The 21355-nt window shown below is 47.3% G+C and overlaps 1 protein-coding gene across 1 annotated transcript; it reads right to left on the bottom strand.

Moving 5' to 3' along the window:
• Positions 1 to 530: 530 nt before the first annotated feature.
• Positions 531 to 19074, bottom strand: ERO1A (endoplasmic reticulum oxidoreductase 1 alpha). Its single transcript, XM_084287555.1, has 16 exons — positions 18948 to 19074; positions 13776 to 13895; positions 12322 to 12405; positions 10622 to 10660; positions 10095 to 10171; positions 9395 to 9468; positions 8796 to 8916; positions 8377 to 8414; positions 7615 to 7626; positions 6808 to 6834; positions 6524 to 6616; positions 4394 to 4640; positions 3589 to 3658; positions 3152 to 3238; positions 2478 to 2611; positions 531 to 875 (listed from the first exon to the last, which is right to left on the bottom strand). Exons 1-16 carry the CDS (start codon positions 19053 to 19055, stop codon positions 815 to 817), a joined length of 1392 nt encoding a protein of 463 aa, XP_084143681.1. The 5' UTR covers positions 19056 to 19074; the 3' UTR covers positions 531 to 814.
• Between the last annotated feature and the right edge of the window lie 2281 nt (positions 19075 to 21355).

Below are 21355 nucleotides of genomic sequence, written 5' to 3'. Positions count from 1 at the left end.
AACTGGGCTTAGTGGGCTGGGGGAAGCCAAAAGGGTCCCCCCACTTGTTTCTGGCAAGGGAGCCAGAAACGAGGGAGCCTTGTTTCCTGTAAGGGAGCAGGAGAGGGTCCTGTGCTGCTTCTCCCACCTTTTTTTTTACCCAAAATCGAGGCCCAAGGCTGGCCAAATAGCAAGTTGCAGGCTTCCTGCAGTGCAATGCTGCAACTTTGTGTGTGCTTCAGCTCCCAGCACCCTTGGTGCAGCACAAGGAGCACTGCTCCCCCTGCAGCAGCGCCCTGAAATGCCACCTGCTCAGCACAGGATGATAAAGAACATCATAGGACACAAATCAGCAGATCACCTTGCTCTGTCTAAACCCCATTATTTGTTGTGGGGAACACAGGAACACCACTACCAGGCTAACAATAACTTGTAGGGACTTTAGGTGTGAGTCAAGGCACATTAGGAACAAACGCTGGGGCCAGGAACAACATTGTAGGGTGGACACCATTCTACCATGGCTGAAGAAACATGGAACAGACAAAGAATTTTCCCCAAATTTATTCAGCAATATTTAAAGAAATTATTCAGAATGATCTCCCAATATATAAAATAAACTTTACACGTAGTCCCCACTTTTATACAAAATAGTATTATTTTTTTGTACAAAGGATTTGGCATCAGCAGCTTACAGACAATCAGCTCCGGAACAGGAGGCCCAGCAAGTGGTCTTCACCTGGCAGCAGGCAGGAGTGGCATGGAATTATGGCATTTGTCTGGTTTTAAAGAACCCAGGACACGATCAATAGAACTTCAGTCCCTTTCTCTAGTGAATTCACTGCATATTCCTTAAGATGTTCCTGAAGTTTTCCAATTCTCTAACACTCGTTGAAACCCTGTGTGCAAGGAAAGAAAAACATCAGAGCAACATACGCATCATACTTAATTTAAAAAATAAAATAAAATCAAGAAAGGGACTGCTATCAAGAAAACCTTCAAGCAGCTCTTGGGAAGAGAGAATTTAGAAATTCAGCTAAATTAAGAGCCTGGCTGAACCAGAACCTAACTAATTTTGTAGACTCTTTATAAAGCAAACAGACATGAGGTTCTGTTACCGAGGCACAGCGGAACAGGATGTTACAGAGCTTAGCAGTGATCAGACAAACCCATTAACTAGAGGTCAAGAAGCAGACCATAATATTACCAGCTGTGCAGGCAGGTCGCTGAGTCTCCTTGTGGTGTAAGCTTGTTTCTTCCGAAGGCTTTTTTCACTCACCTACCTCATTTTCTTGCTGAATAAATTTTGCCCCTGGAGCATCGGCAGCAGGAAATGCTGGATTGGACTCAGAGGATAAGGTCCGTCCACCCCCTCCCCAGCCAACACTGCCCTCTCTTTTAAGAAGGTTTTGAATATTTTGAATAACCCAAATCACTTCTAAGCAAAAAGCAAAGATGCAGGTCTGCTTTAAAAGGCTCTTCTAATCCAGAGGTAGGATGTGAGGTTGGAGTCAGAGCTGAGAGACAAGCTGCCCGCCTTCAGTCTTTTCACACAGCAGAACTCACTGAGAAAAGTTTTAGCAGGGCAGCAGAGGGGGAAGGGGAAGAAAAGAAAAAGGCTCTTTGCCTGCCAGCCCTCAGCTTCCTCTGAAAACAGACTTTCAGAGGGTCTGGAGGTCTCCTGCATGCAGACTTTTCCAGAGGCTGTGCCAACATGGCAATATAAAGGCAGAACCAATCCCAGCTCCTCTCATCTAAGGAGAGCAGAGCAGCTGTGCTCAGGAGGGGAGGCAATACAACATCCCTGGATAAGGGGCTTTTGGGGTTTTCCAGCTTTGACTGATACACGTTAGGGGCTCCCTGTTGCTGCCAATTCACACTGCAGAAGACAATCAGGACCACTGAGCTTTAAGCATTGGCAGCAACATCGACTGAAAAATCCTTTAAAAACCTGATTGCCAGAAACTCCAGGTCTGTCAACACCACCAGGCGGTAATGTATAACCAAAGCTTCTTGCAATCTCCCCTCTCCCCTAAAGGCCTCGTTACCCTTTTCTGCCAAAAACCTAACCCAGCTCCCCACAGGGCTGCACTGATGGCTTCCTGACAAATGCAACGATTGCAGACAGATCTGGGAACAAACTGGTGGGAGTTTGATGCTTGGAGGAGAGTCTGAAGTGGATATAGAACAGGTAAGAAGAGCAATCTCTGTTTGGGACAGTGTGCTCACAGGACAGAGTCACACAGTTTCTTGAAAACCAAGTTTTTTGTATCTAAATTCAAGCACTTCCTTGAATTCCTTACAAAAATATAAATAACTTGTTTTGTTCTACCTGTTGCACTTCTACATGAACATCCTCTGACATCTGAGAGCTTCTTGATGAGAAAGTATGATCAGAACAGGAATTAACACCAATACTAGTGATGAAAGTCAACTGTGAAGCTTACATGGGATGTAACACAGCAGCACATGTAAGATTGGAGAAAAATTCTCACACTAACCTTCCAAAAGCATTAAATAGTGCAACAATTTCTTGTCTTGTCAGCCGGAATCCGTAGGAAGGACCGCTTTCAGGTATCTTTCCTATCAGGTTTTCAGAAAACAGGATCTTCAGCACCATGCCCAAGCCTTGTGTCTGTGCAGGACAAACAAGATCATTTAATACAGGGGAGGGGGCTCACAAGTTTAACTTCACTTCCCTTCTTCATGTTTGCAAAGGTTCCTGTTGACATCAACTTCACAGGGCAAGACTTAGATTTCACTTAACACACTGAAGAGAAGGAAGCAGAACGGAGCCAGGACATTCTGTTTATTTAGACTTATTTTGATAGCAGAGCTGCCCAACAGAGGCTTCCTGTCTAAGTTTGACCACACAAAGGTCAGTGCGGATCTTGCTGAACCCCTAGATGTTTGCCAGAGGCTCTGCACACCCTCTCCACTCTCCCAGACTCTCAGCTGCAGCAGGGTAACCTGGTTTTCAGCTGCAGAGGCAACACACAGCTCCTGTATGATCCAAAATCAGCAGCACACTGCTTCCTGCTGACTGCACCCTGGTAAGAAATGAAGCAGCCCTGATCTGTATCTGGGAGCTGATGGGATCTAAGAGCTGCATTTGAGCAGAGTCCCACCAAGTGAGGTGCTTCCAGGAGTGCCCCAGACTGCTGACCTAACTTACCTGCAACTTCCCCCAGAGGCGACATTTGAAGCAGCCAACACAGTCCATTATCCTGGTAATGTTCTTGAAGTGTAGCCTGAATTCCTCCTAGGGGAAGAGACATTTAAGTTGATCACATTTACATGCCAATTAGGACTTCTATGTATTAATTCATTAATTCAAACCCAATAGTATTAATTCTGGACTCTACCAACTAAGTCTCACCAAATTTAGCTTAAAATGCTTCCTCAGACCTTCCTCAAGGTACACCCTACAACCTGTAGCTTCCAACGAGTACCAAACCATCCAGAAAAACAAAATGGACTGGAAATACCTGGTCCAGTACCTTGACCATAGCAGAGTCCTGTTCAGATCTAACATTATTCTAGACACACATATAAAATACTGTTTAGGGAGAAAGTGCCCCAAAGGGAAGGGCTGGACAACCTTTAGTTTACCTTTAGCTTAGCAGCTTCCTTTTTATTCCCTGCAAAGAAGGAGTTCTCATCAAAATGCAGTGGAAAAGACCTGAAATAGAATGAAAAGAGTTTTAGCTCCCTATGGCTTGTTTGTGTGACTTAAATCCAGATTCAGAGAAGTTTCTGGTTAGGTATGAGAGTGAAACTGATAGGTGTTAGACGCTGAACATCTCTAGATGTATTTTAAGTGCAAGCTGTTTGTTTCTTAGATCTCCTGGAGGCTTTCAGTTTTTAACTTGCATCTCACCTTGGAGACATTTTCAGCAATTGCTCTGTGGTTTCTAAGCAATTGTAGTCTGTTTTCTAGCAGACGTAAGCACTGAAGGCATGGGAGTGTGAAGAGAGAAATTCAAACATCAATCATGTTAGGAGACACCCACTCCATCTGGTTCTGGTACCTTCCATACCTTGTCCTCAAACCTCTGCCCAAACCTCTATTACCAACATCTTTAGGATTTTTTTTCTAGACAAAAAACATGAAGCCAGGACTGGTATTCCACAGATGACTCAAACAGGTAGCCGGTTTCAGGGCTGACATGTAGGTGGTTATTAAATTCAATTCTGCTAAACCCAAGAGGCTGCCTAGGCTATTAAACTGTGGGCTTAATTAGCCTGTTTTGCTATTTGAATGCAGATACCAATGCAATCCCAACAATACTACCCAAATCACGCTATCCCACTGCAAGAAAGAACCCAGAACCTGCCTTTCTAGGCGCTTTAAGTGAAAGGTTAAGAGATGCCAGGGTTGAAAGAGCCATTCTCCCCAGGTACTGAGTGTAATTACTTGGCCAGATGGAGAATTTCCAGCAACAGGTTTTTGATTTCTGCATCGTGACTTTTGTTCCCTGTGTACAGCTGGAAACCTGGGCGGTCAAAGAATGGCAGCACTTTGGACAGGGCCCGTAGTTCTATCAGGTAGAGAAAATAGAGGTTCTTGAGTCTTCTGGGGCCTTCCCCTCTGGTGAGGACTTCATCAAATCTCTGCTGGAACTCTGTAACATTGGGGCCCCATTTCTTCTCTGACCATGTATCTGAGAGCAAAAAAAAACAAAGAAATGAGGTGGATGGGTATGGTTCCAGTTCACTGCTTCCCACTGTCCCAAGCAAATGGTGAAATATATCTCTAACCAAGGAGATCCAAGCTTTGTAGCAGTCACAGCCCTTCCACTAACCCCAATTGTTCAAGAGAGACATGCTTTCAACCAAACCCTAACAAATGCAGAACTCCTGCAGATTTTAGCCACTTGGTTTAAAGCAGGTCCCAGGCGTATAAGCCAAAGCTAAAAATGGAGGCTGTTCGTTTTAAGCAGAATCAAGTCAAGTTGAAGAGCTTCTTGACATTTAAGTTGCCTGTTTCTGAAAGCAGTTCTGTGTAAGCTGGAGTTAGTTCAGCATTTGTGTGTACACGAAGAGGACAGGCTGGCTGTACCAGGCAGGCTGTGAAGATCCCTTTATTCCTGCCCTCAAAAGCCACCAACTTGCTGCAGAACTCAGAAGCAGTCTCCCTGCTTTGCTCCAAGCATCTGCAGAGGCCTCCTGATCACGTTGTGCTGGGAAACAAGAGGGGAGTCGGAGGTTGAAAGGCTCCCTAATGAGCCCAGAAACCTTAAGAACATTCCTTCTACTGGGGAAACGTGAAAGAAAAAAAGTAACCAAGGATCAGAGGAGATTGATCTCTATTTCCTATTATCAAGCTCTCACAAAGAATGTTTCTGCTTGCCTGTCCTATTGTGTGCTTAAGATTAAATAGAGCATGTAGTGGAAGTAAGAGATAATACAGTTGCCGACATGTAAAAATGAGAAGAAAAATAGAAGGGGAAAGAAACTTCAGAGAATCTTCTAAATCACTGATAACCAGGGTAGCAGGAAAGGACTCTTTCCTAACTCCAAGCTGAGGCAGGCTCTCTGCAAGATCATGGTGCCTCAGACAGGAATCTCTGTGAGGATTCAAGCCGAGCCAAGGACCAGCTCCTCAGAGCTGAGATCTTCTGTAGCCTTTCACCAACAGGAACTAGCCCTTTCTACACAAGCCAAAGACACTTATTTTGCTCTCTGTAGCCACCTTATTTTCCTAACCTTCCCTGCAGAGTTCCAACTCATCTCTTGCCTTTGATGTTTCTCATTACCTTCTCAGCTCTAACATTGTCTAGCTTACATCAAGGCGAGGTATAGGTAGGCTGTAGACACTTGAATATGATTACTTAAAATTAAACCAGTTATCCAAATTCTAACAGCTATCACAGTCTTCTGTACTTGATTTCTGTAAGCTTTAGTAGAATAAAGCTGGTAGACTTTGTCTACAGATACTACAGTAAACTAGTGTGACTAAATCCTTCAGGAAGTCAGTCAGAGCCTACATCCCACACTGCATGAACAACACGCCACATTCCTTGGCCATGCGAGACACGTAAATCATGTTTTCACATCACCCTAGATTTCCAACCTCAGCACTGAAATTTAGATCCTTCAGATCCTTACTTGTGGACAAAGGCATGCAAAAAAAAAAATGGAAATGGCTCAAGAGTCCTGGAAAAGCGCAGCCAAGCATTTCACAGTCTAGGTGAGACTGTTGCTAAACTGACTGTCATAAAAAACAGGCTCGCAAGAGACAGCCTTGATATGCAATTAGAAACCCACTCCAAAATAACCTTGGAGGGAGAATAAAAGGCATACGTGCTGGAAGCCTCGGTGCAGCGCACACAGTCCAGCCATTTTCAGACCTGAAGGCACGCGGTAACCGCATTCCTGATTTTGTTACACAAGCTGTGTGCTGAGGGAGAGAGAGGAAGAGCACAGAAGTAGGCCTGAACCCTGCTGGAATGGGCTGCAAACGGTGTTTAGCTGAGCCACAAAGCGTACGCCAGCGTCAATTTAGAGCTGACACAGAAGGGGCAAGGCAGAAAGTGGCAGTTACCTTGTAAGAGGTACCTGGCGCTCAAGTGAATGTTGATGCTTGCGTGGAGACCAGAAATGAGTTTGTAGAAAGCACGCTTCTCTATGCAGACACCTGAGAAGAAATGGGCATTTTAAGATACTGAAAGCATACCATAGATTGAATTTTTCTCTCCTGGCTGTCAGACAGAAATCTAACCCAACCTGAGAGTGGCAAGCAGCTCCCACCCCCTTCCCAGCCATTTTGCATTCATCCCAAGAAAAGCAACCAAGTTTAGAAAAAAGGACTGTTAGAAAAAGGCTTACCTTTCAGCCACTTGTAAAACATATGTCCTAGAAACAAAAGGAAAGGCAGCACATCAGTTTGAGGCACACCTTGCAGGAGGGCTTTAACAAATAATGTTATTTTAAACTACTTCTCCGGACACAGCTTTCAGAGGACAGCAGGATGACATGCTGACAGGACAAGGCTGGACACCCCCTGCAGCCAGGGAGGGCTGTCCCCATGGCCATACCCGCTGCCCTGAAACCACCTCTGGGCCAGACCCCAGAGGAATTCTGCTCGCTCCAGTTTGCAGAAGCACGAAGAGGGATGTTAGAAGAACACAAACTTTCCTCCCCACTGAGTGATGCCACTAACAGAGCATGGTGGCACCAAACAAAAAAGTCTTTTTCCCACCTATCGCAGCTGGTGGGAAGCAAAAGCAATGCAGAACACCATGACCTAGGGGGAAACGAGGACCACAGATTGCTGTTCTTCTCTGGTGAGGGTAAGGAGAGGGATATTTTTATTAGTTGTGCTTTTTTATATTTTTCTAAGTGTGTATAGTCACATAAAACAGCGTTGCACATTAATCCCTGCTACTTGCTTGAGAATAATCTGGAGAACAAAAACAATTTGGAGGTAGTTTGGAGACGGGGAAGATGTCACATACACAGCCTCAGAGCTGCAGGGAGCAAATAGCTCTGGGCCCAGATCTGAATATGGGATTTTGGACAGCTCCTGATTTTGCCTGAATAATGGTTCTGCTAACCAGGTTGGTACAGCTCATGACAACATGATAAAGGCTTCACATTTGCTTCTGTTATCAGTAAAAACAGAGTGCCACTCACCTCCATCATCTCCTGATGAGAAAAGCATGAGTGGTGAGGGGAGAGAAGAGAGGAGATCAGTTACACAAGACCAAAATTAAACTCTAAAGCACAAAAAGTAAGACTGCTCAAAGACCCCATCCCTGCTTCCTGCAGTGCACTAGTCACTTGCATCAGCTCTGACAGGTATCAGATTAGATCCTGTTTTCATGTCCTCTTGCTTCCTCACCTGCAGGACAGCAAGCCTTCCCTGGGGGAAGGGGGGAGAGAGGCTGATGTTCTAGATGTCTGGGCAAGATGGGATATCAGGAGACATGGAGTCTCTTAGCAATCTTGGGCAAGAAGCTCTTGGTATGCTCCTGAAGTCCTTCCCTATGTTAATTTACATTATTTAGTCTTAATTTCTAAGGCAGAGTTTCTCTTACTAAATTGATTCGCAGAGGAACAACCCTGCCAGGGTCTCATTTTGGTCTCTCATAGATGAAAGGATGATACATTGCTAAGTACAAAAACCAGGGACCAAGAAAGAACCCAGGGTTCAGTCCTGTTCCCAGCCTCTCCCAAACCCACATATCTTCCAGGAATGCATAATCAGACTTTTTTCTCCGTGATGGATGCTAGAGAGCCATCCTTCCAGGTGCCCTTGAATTAGCCATTGAATTCTAGACTTGATCAAGAACTATACAATATTTATCATTCAGGAGAAGTAGCTCGCATAGCATTCGGGCTTCTGTAGCTCAGATCAGCACACTACCAAACCACTTGGCAAGATAAGTGACTCACCTCGACCAGACGCCAAAGGTCTTTTTACATTTTGAGGTCTAAGAGGGAAAAAAAAAAAAGAAAGTAAATAGTTGACTGTCTCCTTGCTGTGCAGAAACACAGAAGAAACTACTTCTCTGCAGTTAAATAGCCTAAGGAGATCTCAGAAATCCTCCTGTGCTTCAGTTTTGCTCCAACAGGAAAGGGATAGAGGGAAACTTGTCTGTTTTTTTTTTTTTTTTTCTCTAGAATAAACAGCCAACAGGGGTTCATGGGGCAGCCACATGGCTTGTCCCGTGCTCTGACAGCCCACAGTGCACAAGCAGTGCAGCAAAGACAGGAGGACGGGGATTAATGGAGCGGCTGTAGCACATGCAGCCCCTCCAAAAAGTCAGCATTGTGCCCGACCACCTGGGGCACCTGTGTCCCAAAGCACCTACTTGAAGCAGTTTTCTTCATAAATACTGTTCCAAATCTTCCAGGCATCTGGGCCTTTGTAGCCCGTGTAGCGCTCAGGATTCAGGAGTAAATCCACGTACTCTGCGTCAGGAGAGTGGATGTCTGTGAAGCAGAGTGCTGGGTCAGTGACAAAAGCTTCTAAAGGCAAATTACATCTCCCAGGGCTAAACCTGCCACCCCTTTACACACTTATTGGTCTCACCAGCAGGGAGACCAGCTCATTCCTCTCCAAACAGGCAGATGAATTGTATTTGCTGTGCATCAATGCAGCAGGGTGCAGCTCTCTGGCCTTCAGAGCCATCAGCGTGCAAGACCACAGATGGCACAGCAAACTCTGAGCATGCTCCACCCAAGCTGCTAACTTGCCAAGCCCCGAGAGACCCTGACCAACAACGAAGCTGTTCAGAAATATTCGCCTCGTCTTTTCAAGACACTGAGGGCAGGAGAGAGGGAAGGAGAAGAGAGAAGAAATAGCATGGAGGCTTGCTGAAACACTACACATGGGCCTGATGGTTCTGCAGAGAACTTGCACTGCTTAAATCTCGTTACAAGACTCGTCAGATCAAATAGGTCCACATACCATCAGCTTCGCAGAAGCTGTCTGAAGAGTCATCGTGCCGTGTCCACTGGAGCATCGCCCGCTGGGTTTCCTTGCTGCAAGGAAAGGAGAAAGGCCATCAGAAGGAGCATCAGCACAAGGGTTCCTCCGAGACAAGTAAGGATCATGGAAAAACCAGGTGGGGGCTCTCATGAGACCCTACACAGAGCACTGTGCTCAGCTCGGGGCCCCCAGCACAAGGACACGGAAATATTAGAACAAGTCAAGAGGAAGCCAGAAAGATGATCAAGGGGCTGGAGCCCCTCTGCTGTGGGGACAGGCTGAGGGAGCTAGGGGTGCTCAGCCTGGAGAAGAGAAAGCTCTGGGGAGACCTTACAGCAGCCTGCCAGGGCCTTAAGGGGCTGCAGGACAGCTGGGGAGGGGCTCCGTGTCAGGGGGTGTGGTGATAGTGCAAGGAGTGATGGCTTTATACTAAAGAGGGTAGGTTTAGATACGATATTTGGAAGAAATTCTTTATTCAGAGGGTGGACAGGCACTGGAACAGGTTGCCCAGAGGAGCTGTGGCTGCCCCAGCCCTGGCAGTGCCCAAGGCCAGGCTGGATGGGGCTGGGGGCAGCCTGACCTATGGGGAGGTGTCCCTGCCCATGGCAGGGTGTGGAATTAGATGATCTTTAAGGTCCCTTCCCACCCAAACCATTCCATGATCAAAAAGTCATCAAACCTCAAAGATTCATCAACAGCTCCAAGTCTGTTGGCCTCTTCACATTCCTCGGCATGGTTACTGGCTTCTTCTGAGTACTGGGTTGAAGAGGAAAGGAGCAGGAATGAATTAAAACACATTTTTCCTGATGTTATAATTTTGCCTTTAGTGCACTAACAGTTTAAGCATCAGAAACATCTTTATGATTCATTCCACCCTCTATTTCCACAGGATGTCTGCAGAGGTTGATGCAATTGAGATGATTGTTGCAGGGACTCGTAGCAGATTCTGACACTGCCACAGGAACATTTTGTGCTTAGCTGTGCCTGGGGTCTTGCAGAAGTCTCCTAAACTGCCCTGCATTTGTGGAGGGGAAATACCTGACTTCAGGATGACCACCTCAAAGGTTCTACAACATGCCAAACATTTGAATAGGGCAAAAAATTTAGCCACAAGGTGCATCTCAACAAATACAGCTCGTTTTTATCAGTTGCAGTGACAAATTGGTCCCATTAGCAGCAGCACTGTGTGCACACAGACCAGCCTACCTTGTAACTTGCAGATCTGATTCCATTAGGAACTTCATCCTGAAAGACAAAATTGAGCACGTGCTACATGTGAGGCTGGTGTAGCCTTTCAATTTGTTTGAAAAAGATTGGGAAGGTGGCTAGAATTTAGTAAGTATTCAGTGCACCCAGATTAGCTTACAACATTACAACATAGCCATTTTCTGGCTCGTTTGCAGGCTAAAGTTAAGCAATATTCTTGGTGGTTTATTCTGATTTTTCACAACCCTCCTCAGAAGGTCAGCAGCCTTTTACAGCTGCTACATCAGGTTGTGTTTTGCTCAGCCAAGCACAAGGCTGAGGAATCCAACAAATTTCAGAGGAGCTGATGTCTGGCATCCTGTCTTTGGGTGATGCCCAGATGCTTCTCTTCAGATATTGAGTTTTATTCCCAGCCCAACACAACCTGAGCAGCATGCACAAGAGGCCCCCAAGTTCTTCTCAACTTCTGTTTCTTCCATCAGTAGGAAGGCAAAAAACCACCACATGAGCATTACAGGGCAATGTTTCTCTGCGATGGTACAATTTGAAAATACCACGATACCAAGTAGCACAGGGAAAGAAAATTGAGCAACATAAGAGCTTTTTTTGTTGTTGCTTTCAGAATGAAATGGATCCTGGTTAAAATAATTAAAACTACAGTGAAATCTTAAAATAAGAACTTTTAGGTAATAGTAATGTAATTATAACATTAATCTTTCACATTGTCATCATCATTAAGTAAAAAAGGTTTAGTAAAAAAGTAACCCTAAATTTTGCTTAAATTCTTAACAAGGAAAAAAATCATCCCATTTTCTTCCACAGTAGGTGCTTTTTCAAGACAAGTGAAGCAAAGGAGACTTATTTGAATGGCAGTTCACGGGAGAGGAGAATAAGACGAATTAATTTAATATCCACATCAGAATTTATATAACATAATGTTCACACACACCTATACCAGATTTCAAGGTGTCATATCACCTCAGATATTTTTTTCAGCCAAGCCAACAGTTTCACTATACCAGGTTTCACAGAGTTACCACGTGAGAGGGACAGGCATCTGTTTCACCACATTATACTTTAAGTTGTACATAAAAATAAGCTACAATCACTTGGTAAATGCATGCAGATAGGATCAGGAGACCTCCTCCATCGAGAGCACTGCTGGTCGTCCACTATCCCAGCAGCATGGCACACCTCCGTGCACCACCAGCACACAAACTGCTCTGGAGATCCCAGAATGAGATAGCAAGAGCCTGTTGCTGGGTGCCAGCCCACAGAGCCAGCCTGGGTGGCATTTCTACCACGTCCATCGACCCAGCAACCGCACTGATTCACTCGCTTTCTCTTCCCCTTCTTTTCAGGCAGGTACCTGCAGTCAAGAGGCTTTCTTTTAGCTCAGTGGAGAAAACCCTCCTGTCCAGGATGCAGTGGTAAGGGTGTCTGCTTTTCTGCTGGGAGCAGAGGACTCTGGAAGAGCCATTTAATGTATAGAGCCCGCTGGAAAGGGCCTGGCTGAATTTGTCAGGCAAAACAGCAAGTGACAGCACAGCTAACAGGGTGAATATCCTGGCATTTAAGAGGGTGAGAGGATTTGTCCCCAGATCATTTCATTAATACCCAAAATAAGGGCTAGGACAAGTTTTTCTGTTCATGGAAGGTCAAATAAAGAAAACAGTGAAGCGGATGGATTCTTTACTTACAGTTGGGCAGGGTTTTACAGCACAGTCTCGTATTCCACAGTGGCTGTTGTCATTCCAAAAAGGACAAGGCTTCTTTAGGTTTACCTACAAACAACATAAGCTGTTACACATTTCTTCTTCCACACCACGGCTTAACAACTCATACCTCTGGTGTCTCACTACTAGGCTTCTGATAACAAAACCTAGTGCAAGGCCAAGTTCTGCAGTACAAGTAGAAACAGAAGGGGTCACTCATTTTAAATGAAGACTTGATTTCAGTCTATCACGCACATTCACCCATCTCTCACACAAGATGTGTGTTCCCATGCACATGGCCAAGGCTGTTTGTGGCAACAAAGACAAGAAACGGGCCACTGATTCCTAATCACACCCTGATGCTGTTGTTGAGCAGTGGCAAACTGTTTGCTGGGAGCAATCTTTGGCCTCAGAACATTGCTCACTTCATCCTTGGTGATTCTTAGGGAAGTTTGCTACCCATTGATTTTGTCTCCTTGTGTTGGAGATCTTATGATTACAGCGTGCCTCCCTGTCAGAGGAGTGGGAAGGTGTGCTGGAGCCTTGCTGTCATCCTCTTGGGGCCAGCGTACAGCTCTTCTGCTGGAAAGCCCTGTGCTCTGGGCCTGTTGGTGTGCAAGACTTCTGGGCTTGATGGGAACAAATAACTCCTTGGTGTTTAACAGATTGTTTGCTATTGCTCATATCCGTGTTATCAGTATGGGTTGTGCTTTTCATCCTATTATTTCTTCTGGTGCTCCCACCAGGAAGCTTGGGGAAGGGAGGGAGATGGGGGAAAGTAGAGAGAGGCAGCTCTACACCAGTAATTTTATATGGACCTGTTCTAATCTGTGGGGCAGTGAAGTTGGAAGCTTCTTAAGCTGTTTGTACAGCAGGGTGAATACTTTAAAAAAAAAAAATGGAAAGAGTTGTTTAATATCTATATTCAGCAGATAAAATTCTGCCCCATAACCCAGCCACACCCAAACAAACACATTTGGTCAAATAGATTCTGCTCACATTCAGTGAGATTGCATCTAATAACAGTGGTCCTGCAGTAACAGCAATTAATTAATCTGTTTGATAACTAAACCAGGCTTTCCATGTTGATAGGAAGACACAAAGAATACCTTAATTTTGCAATTTGGATCCCCAGTCATTAACATGTCTGAGCCCTAATTCAGCAGAAGAACACATTTCATTGATCTACTGCCTAAGTTCTTTAGAGGGAAAAATGCATAAGAACCTCTTTAAAATCATGCAACTTATTAGATATGAAAGTCATATCACATTAAGATTCTCTTAATAGCAGAAATCAGACTTGCTGACTGCATTTGTAAAGATCAAGATTGAAATGGGCTATCTGTGAAAGTTACTGATGTTAAAATCAGTTTAAAATTTAAAAAAAGCACACAAAATGAACGAGAAATATTCAGACATTTCTCGTACAAGAAACTTACTTTGTAGTATCTAAAATAATCACTCTCCAGGAGTTTGTTCAGCCTAGGAAAAAGCTTGTAGTTGTTGAAGGCATCAATGGTTTCCACGTCACAGGTGCAATCATCTATATGACCAGTAACCTGTTGGACATGAAAAAAATCAAAGAGGAACAAGTCGGTCAGTACTGTTTAAGACAATAAAACGATTCAGAATTGTCTTTCCTTTTATCAGTGAGCCATCCAATTAAGTCCAACCTGAATTAAACGACATTAAACCTGACTGTGCTGAACTGGCAGAGAATTCCTTCTGATGCATCCTTCAGGATCGGCACCTGGGGATAAGCAGCTTATTTAGAAATATTTTTCCCCTAACACACGTAGGTACGTTAACACTTACTGATGACAGATTAATTGGCATCAGGAACTCTTGTTAGAGAGCAGAGATGGCAGGCATTCAGCCAGGCTGTGTCACCTGCAGGAAAACCCCCTGTCCTTGACCACACATCAGATACAGTCACACAAATCAGAGCTTTTTATCAAGACCAAATCCAGCAAGAACCAGCTTGCTAGATCTGGCAACAAAGATTAAGGCAGTCAAGAAAAGTCCCTGCTGCCAACCAACTGCACCATGACCATTTGGTGGATTTAATCAGCACCACAGCGCCTGCAGCAGGCTCCCCCCTTGCCTCTGAAAGCTTTTCGGCAGGAAAACATCTGCTGTAAATCTGATGCAGGAAGCCAACGCTTCTTGCATCATCCCAAAACACAACAAGCAGCGTGTAAGCCCCAAAGAAGGAAAAAGAAAGCAACACGAATTCAGCTATGGCTTTCTGACACGTAGGTTATTGTCTGGATGAGGGCGTTGCACAAGGCAGGAGGAGGTTTGCTTCCCCTGCCACCCTCTGACTCGTACTCGGGGAAATCACCGCGGCCAGAAGCGAGCTCACTGCTTGTTCCCTCTCAGCAGCACGCTGGGGATTTTCCCTGGATGCTGCCACCTGACAGCATCAGATAAATTGGGGGTTTTTAAGACCACGGCGGTTGATTTAAATGGGAGTTGTTGATTTATGAAATATGGGATGTTCACGATGAGAAATCCTCTCGCTGCTTCTGTCCCAGAAGCTTACAATATCCTGGTATCAGCCAGCACAAAAATCATGTACTTCAAACTACACCATTCCAGGGGGGTTTTGCCCAATCCCTGCCATCTCCCCGCACACCCAAAAGCAAGCTGGAAGCAGGGGCGAGCAGAATGAGCCTGGATGCAGCTCCTGTGAAGTGTAGCAAACGAGCCTGCAAGGAATAAGGGCGAAACAAATGATGGTGTGCAGAGGAAAGAGAGCGACGTGAGAAACGTGAAGCCCAGGGCCTGACGCACACCCGGAGAGCCCAGATAACCGGGTAAGAGGGAGGGGAAAAAAAACAGCAGCCTGGGTTAAACACACAGCACCACCTTAAAGGAACGTGCAAGGTTTCTTCCTGCTCCTTTGTGGGACTGTTTGGGGGGGGAAATAAAAGCTCAGCTTCCCCAAAAAATCAGTTGTTTTAGACTAAGCCACCCTGGTTGGATTGGGAGAGAAGGGAAATCCATCAGTGCCACCGTGCCCTTCTCCACCTGAGCAAATTGTGCCAAGGCACCAGGATTTGGAGGCTCAACTCTGCTCCTCGTGTTCACTGCCCAGCACCTCAGCCCCACGCAGGTGCTGTATTCTGTCGGGTGTTTTGCAAGGCAATGAAACTGAAGATTAGCAGCACAGCAATTAAACTTTCCAGCAGCCGAAATCACTCCCATCAAAATAAAACCAGCACCCGTTTGCTAATCCAGTTACCCAACTCGAAGCTGTTTCAAAACGAAGACGGCCAAGCAACCAAAACAAAAAAAAAAGCCACACATCTCCTTGTGTTTCCTGGAAGCATGACAGCCTTTGAGGAAGGCAGATTACAGATTGGGTCAAGCTTCAGCCGGCCTAAAAGAAGCCTCCAAAAAGATCTGCAGGGTCTCCAGCCGCTCTGCACGGCCACGTCAGGCGTTCAGCACTGCGAGGGGATGGCAGTGATCACCTCCAAGAGGTGATATTCGAGCCTGAAAGGGGTGGCACGTCCTGATTGCACCAGGGCTGACTTTGCTAGGTCTGCTGACCAGCACCAACCCATTATAATTGGGGGTGAAGCCCCGTCAACGCTCTCATCGCGCTCAGGAGCAGCTGGGGGTCACCTTTGGAGATCTCCAGCTATCTTCTGGGGATCTTCCTGCTCTGTACCCCAAGTTCCCAAAAGAAAGCTCGGCCAGGTGGCACAGCCCAACCCACCACGGGTTTTGCTCCACCCGGACGGGGCGGCGGAGCCTGGCAGGAGGCGAGGGGCAGGGCTGGGATTGTCCCCAGGGAGGAGATGTGACGGAACCGCCGGGACAGACGCGCACACCAAGGGCTCGGGCTGCTGAGTAAGCAGCGAGGAAGGCATTTGGCCGGCCCTCTGTGATCCCTCACCACTGATGTGCCCGCCTTGGGTGCACAACGCAGCATGGAAACAGCCGCACGTGGGCTCTGCTTAATCCTGGGGCTGGGCCTTGGCTTCGTCTTCCTTCGCCTCCATCCTGGGATCCTGCCAGTCTGCTCCCTCCGCACGCTGCTGCCGCTGGGTTTGGTCTCCTCACCTCTTTCTGGTTCCTTCAGTGCCACCAAAATGCTCCTGGGTTGCAGTTTTAGGGCTTCCTTTACTTGCTGTAAGCCCTCTCCCTGACCTGTACGCCACCATCTATTGCCCAGCAGGGCAGGGAAGAGGGCAAAGATCTTTTTTGCATCTCCCACTTGTGGCTAGAACAGAGCATAGGGAAGGGAACACCACAGTGGGGGAGAAAATGAGCTGCTTTTAACCCGTAACTCCACCAGCAGCTGCCTTTTCCAAGCCAAACCAGCCCCCTGGTGCCCCCACAGGAGCTTCCTCGCTGTCACCCCATCTTCCACCCCAAAAAAGAAGGGAGCTGATCTCACACGGGAGCCTCAGAAGGATGTTAAACCACAGAAGCCACCAAGTGACGCCTGCAAGCCCCTGTTGGCCAAGGAGGATCTGCAGGTCCTGCTCTCTGCCTCCTGAGCCACCCCACAGGGATCAGAAGGGTGCCAGGTACAAATTCCTGCCCCCAAGGCTCGTGGGTGAGCACCAATTCGACAAGAATGCAAGAGTGGCTTGAAAATCTGTTCAGGTAACGAGGAGGCAGCTCACCGTGCCCACATGCACCCCTAATGACAGCCTGCTGACCACAGAAACACCCCAAAAGGAAACCTGAGCTCTGCCAGACCACAAACTCTGCCAGCCCACAATCAAAATCCCGGTCTGCCAAGCACCTGCAGCACAGCCTTAGCACGGCTTCGTCAGTCTGTAAACAAAGAATGAGCAATAATTACCAGGAATACGGAGAATTGATTCACGGCTGACTAAAGCATCGATCAGCAGGGAACACGTTGAGCTGGGTGGGGGATAAGCTGGCTGAAGATTGAGGGAATTGCTGTGAAGAGTTAATCGGTGCTAATGAGATAGATCAGAAAGCAGGAACAGGGTGTGAAACTTCGGTGTTTCTAATAGCAGCTGGATGTTCGCAATGGAAGTTTCAGGACTGGTTAGCAACATGAGCAAATGAAGAACTAAAGTTTCTTTTTTTAAAAAAAAAAAAAAAAAAAGCACTTGAGCATTGCTCTTAATAGCACCAAACTCCACAATCGAAGAGTGAAACGCTTGTTCCAGAATTATGACCCACTTCTGCCAGCACCTGAAATGCTGCTAGAGCAAGAACACTCAAAAGCAGCCCTTGCCAAATGCCCAACATGGGCTGAGAGACAAGTCAGAGCCCTTCCATGTACCCTTCATCAAGGTTTCCATCACATTTCTTAATCTGACAGCCCAGAAGGCGGCAAGAGATGGTCCAGAGGAGGAAACCAGACACTACACCCTTGCCTTCAAGCATACAAACGTAAAAAGGTAGAACCATTTAAGGTTTGCCCTGTATTTTATTTGGTGGTAAATAAAATCCACCAGCCATATGCTATAAATGATCAGCAAATTATTAAAAAACACAAACAAGACAGCCCTCAGGTGTGTTTTTAGTAGGTTAAGTGGTTAGTAAGGCTGAGGCATTCCACCCTATGTAACACACTTCCCAAAGGCAACAGGAAAGATTGTCAACACATGTATTGAGAACTTAAACCTACTTAAACCTTACTACTCCATAAATAAGGAGGGTGCTGGAGTATGAAGTACCGTGCCAGTTCCTCCTACCCAAAGAAAAAAGCCTGAGAGCCATTAACACACCAGTGCCAGCTCCTGCAGTGGCGAGGGCTTCTCCTGCCATACCACACACTTGACTCAGACTTCGATCCTTACCAGACAAGCCTCTCTGTCTAACAGGAAGCACACAAGCAAAAGCCCTACTGAGATAACGCACGGAAAAGCACACATCTCGGTGCTCTATCAGCAGATCTCACCTCCCTTTTCCATAGAAAATTGAGGTGTCAAGAGCCACCCAGCAGCCAAAGCCAAGTGCACAACTGCACGTTTTAATTTGCCACTCTCCACTTCTGACTCATGTTTAAGCACTGGGACTTGAACACAGTAAGGGCAGACTTTACAACAGTAGACTTTACAGCTCTGGTTATTAAAGGAGAATAAAAATGAAGCACACTGTACCACTTTTGCTCCTCGATCTCGCAAGCGTGCTCAGGCAAAACTAAGTCAAGAGGCACCTGCTATAACACCTACACCCCAAAGTTAAGCTGCCTGGGGTGGTCTCACAGTGGAGAACACACATTTCTGTCATTACCACACATCAGCAGGAGGCAAACCAGGCCGAGCAGCAGCACATCAGCAAGGAGATTTCACCCTGGGAGAGGCTGAACCCCAAGCAGATGCTGAACCCTGGGCACACCTCCCACAGCCCATATAGCAGGAAGATGATAACACAGACCCCCAGCAGAAAGGATGAGGCGGCTCCCAACCACCACAGCACCACAAAACCCCCAGACCACCACCAAACCCCCAAACACCCCTCAGGAGCCACCCGGGTGGCCAAGACAGACGCGCCCCCATACCCCAACACCCCCCTGAGGCGCTGCCAAGGGGGGAACCCAACAAAGCAGCGGGCACACGGAGCAGCCCCCCAACACTTCAGACACCCCTAAACCAGGGGTCCCGGCCCACCTGGCAGAAGCAGCGGCGTTCAGCACCGCCGGGAGGCCCTCGGGGCACGGCGGGGAGCAGCAGGGCAGCGAGGCCCAGCGCCCGCAGCAGCCCGGCCCCCGCCGCCATCTCACGACGGCGCCGCCGCGGCCGGCGGGGGCTGAAGAAGCCGCGGCCCTGCCCCGCTCCGCCCTCGGGGGCCGTGCCCGTCCTCGGGTGCCGCCTTGTTTTACATCAGATGTCCCAGTTTGAGGAGGGGAAGGAGGAAATTGTTCACGTTAAAGGGGTTGGGGTACTCGTACAGGTTGTCTGGAGGAGCTGCGGGATGCCTGGTAGTGCCCAAGACCAGGCGGGATGGGGCTGGGGTTGTGCCCGTGTCCCTGAGCAGTCACAGAATCACTAAAATTGGAAAAGACCTTCAAGATAATCTCCTCCAACCACCCCCTACCACCACTGTCACCCACTAAACCACATCCCCAAGCACCACATCCCCAAGCACCACATCCAATCTCTCCTTGAACACCCCTAGGGACGGTGACTCCACCACCTCCCTGGGCAACCCGTCCCAATGCCTGCCTGCTCTTTCTGAGCAGAAATGTCTCCTCGTTTCCAACCTGAACCTCCCCTGGCACAACTTGAGGCCATTCCCTCTGGCCCTATCACCAGTTACCTGTGAGAAGAGGCTGACCCACAGCTCCCCACCCCTTCCTTTCAGGCAGTTGCAATGAGGTCTCCCTGAGCCTCCCCTTCCCCAGCCCAAACCCCCCCATTTCCCTCAGCCGCTCCTCACAGGACTTGTGTCCCATGCCCTTCCCCAGCTTTGTAGCCCTTTGGACATGTTCCAGGGCCTCGATGTCCTGCCCTGGGGCTCTCCATGAGGCACGGAGCAGGGCTGTGCCCCAAGTGCCCGTAATGGTGACTCCTTTTCCCAGAGCCTTCTCCACCTTCATGGGGAAGTGAGGGCGTGCAAGGCAGAGGCCAAGGGACGGCTACAGCAGCTTCCTTTCTTGCCCAGTTTCCTCACAAAATTTCCCAGTTTCAGCTGCAGAAAAAACACATCCGTGTTCTCCTGTTTCCACAGGCCTTGGCTGCTCCTTAATCTATAAACTTACGCCAGTCAGCATTACGTCCACGCTCATTAACTGGATTTATAATTAAACTGTGAATAATCTAGCATCTTGATGAAATGATCTCGCACCTTGTGAGGCCCCATCTGGAGTACTGCGTCCAGGTCTGGGATTCCCAGCACAAGAAGGATGTGGGGTGTTGGAGAAGGTCCAGAGGAGGCCACAAAAATGATCAAGGAGCTGAAGCACCTGTGCTGTGAAAAAAAGTTGAGAGAGCTGGGGAGGTTCAGCCTGGAGAAGAGAGGGCTCCAGGGTGACCTTACTGTAGCTTTTCAGTACTTAAAATGGGCTTATAAAAAAAAAAAAAAAAAAGATGGAAAGGGACTTTTTGCTCAATCAGATAATGACTGGACAAGGTGTAATGGTTTTAAACTAAAAGAAGAGAGATTTAGATGAGAGGTTAGATGGAAATTCTGCACTCAGAGGGTGGTGAGGCACTGGAACGGGTTGCCCAGAGAAAGTTGTGGATGCCCCATCCCTGGAGGTGCTCAAGACCAGGTTGGATGGGGCCCTGGGCAACCTCATCTAGTGGGAGACATCCCTGCCTATGGCAGGGGGTTGGAAATGGGTGATCTTTAAGGTCCCTTCCCACCCCAGCCATTCTGTGATCTTTTCCTTGACACCTTCAAAGATCCCAAGGGGCCCAGAGACAGGGTGAAGCCACCTGTAATGGGTGATCACAGCCAGCCATGGCAGGCAGGAGCTGCCAGAGGGCTCCTGAGGAGGCCAGGGCCCAGCACTGCCTCAGGACAGAGCCCTCACAGCCAGCATCCTCTTCCTCACCCCTACAAACAACCCCTGAGCTCAGGCAGGTGTTGTGGCGGTGGGAGCCACCCAGGATCCCCCCATAAACACACATACACACGTATACACACATATATACACACATATGGACATATATACACTTATATATGCCTAGTGACAGGATGAGGGGGAATGGGCTAAAGTTGTGCCAGGGGAGGTTCAGGTTGGATATTAGGAAGAACTTCTTTACTGAAAGGGTTGTTAGACATTGGAATGGGCAGCCCAGGGAAGTGGTGGAGTCACCATCCCTGGAGGTCTTTAAAAGACATTTAGACGTAGAGCTTAGGGATATGGCTTAGAGGAGGACTGGTCAGTGTTAGGACAGAGGTCCTAACCTCTGAGGTTAGAGGTTGGACTGGGTGATCTTGGAGGTCTCTTCCAACCTAGATGATGGTGTGATTCTGTGATATACAAATATATGCACATATATGTATATATGTATACATGTATATATGTGCCTGTATACACATATACACATCTATACACATATATACCCAT

The sequence above is a fragment of the Netta rufina genome (genome assembly GCF_964035555.1).
Source record: "Netta rufina genome assembly, chromosome: 5".
NCBI classification, from domain to species: Eukaryota; Metazoa; Chordata; class Aves; order Anseriformes; family Anatidae; genus Netta; species Netta rufina.
Note: the sequence above shows the minus strand (reverse complement) of the source record. Positions and strands in the feature narration are given on the sequence as shown.

Coding starts and splice junctions, on each gene's coding strand:
- ERO1A (XM_084287555.1), bottom strand. CDS start 19,055: ATGGCGGCGGGGGCCGGGCTGCTGCGGGCGCTGGGCCTCGCTGCCCTG. Junction 10,661..12,321: donor CTGTAAAACCCTGCCCAACT/GTAAGTAAAGAA, acceptor TTTGTCTTTCAG/GATGAAGTTCCTAATGGAAT. Junction 8,415..8,795: donor TATGAAGAAAACTGCTTCAA/GTAGGTGCTTTG, acceptor TTTCCCTCTTAG/ACCTCAAAATGTAAAAAGAC.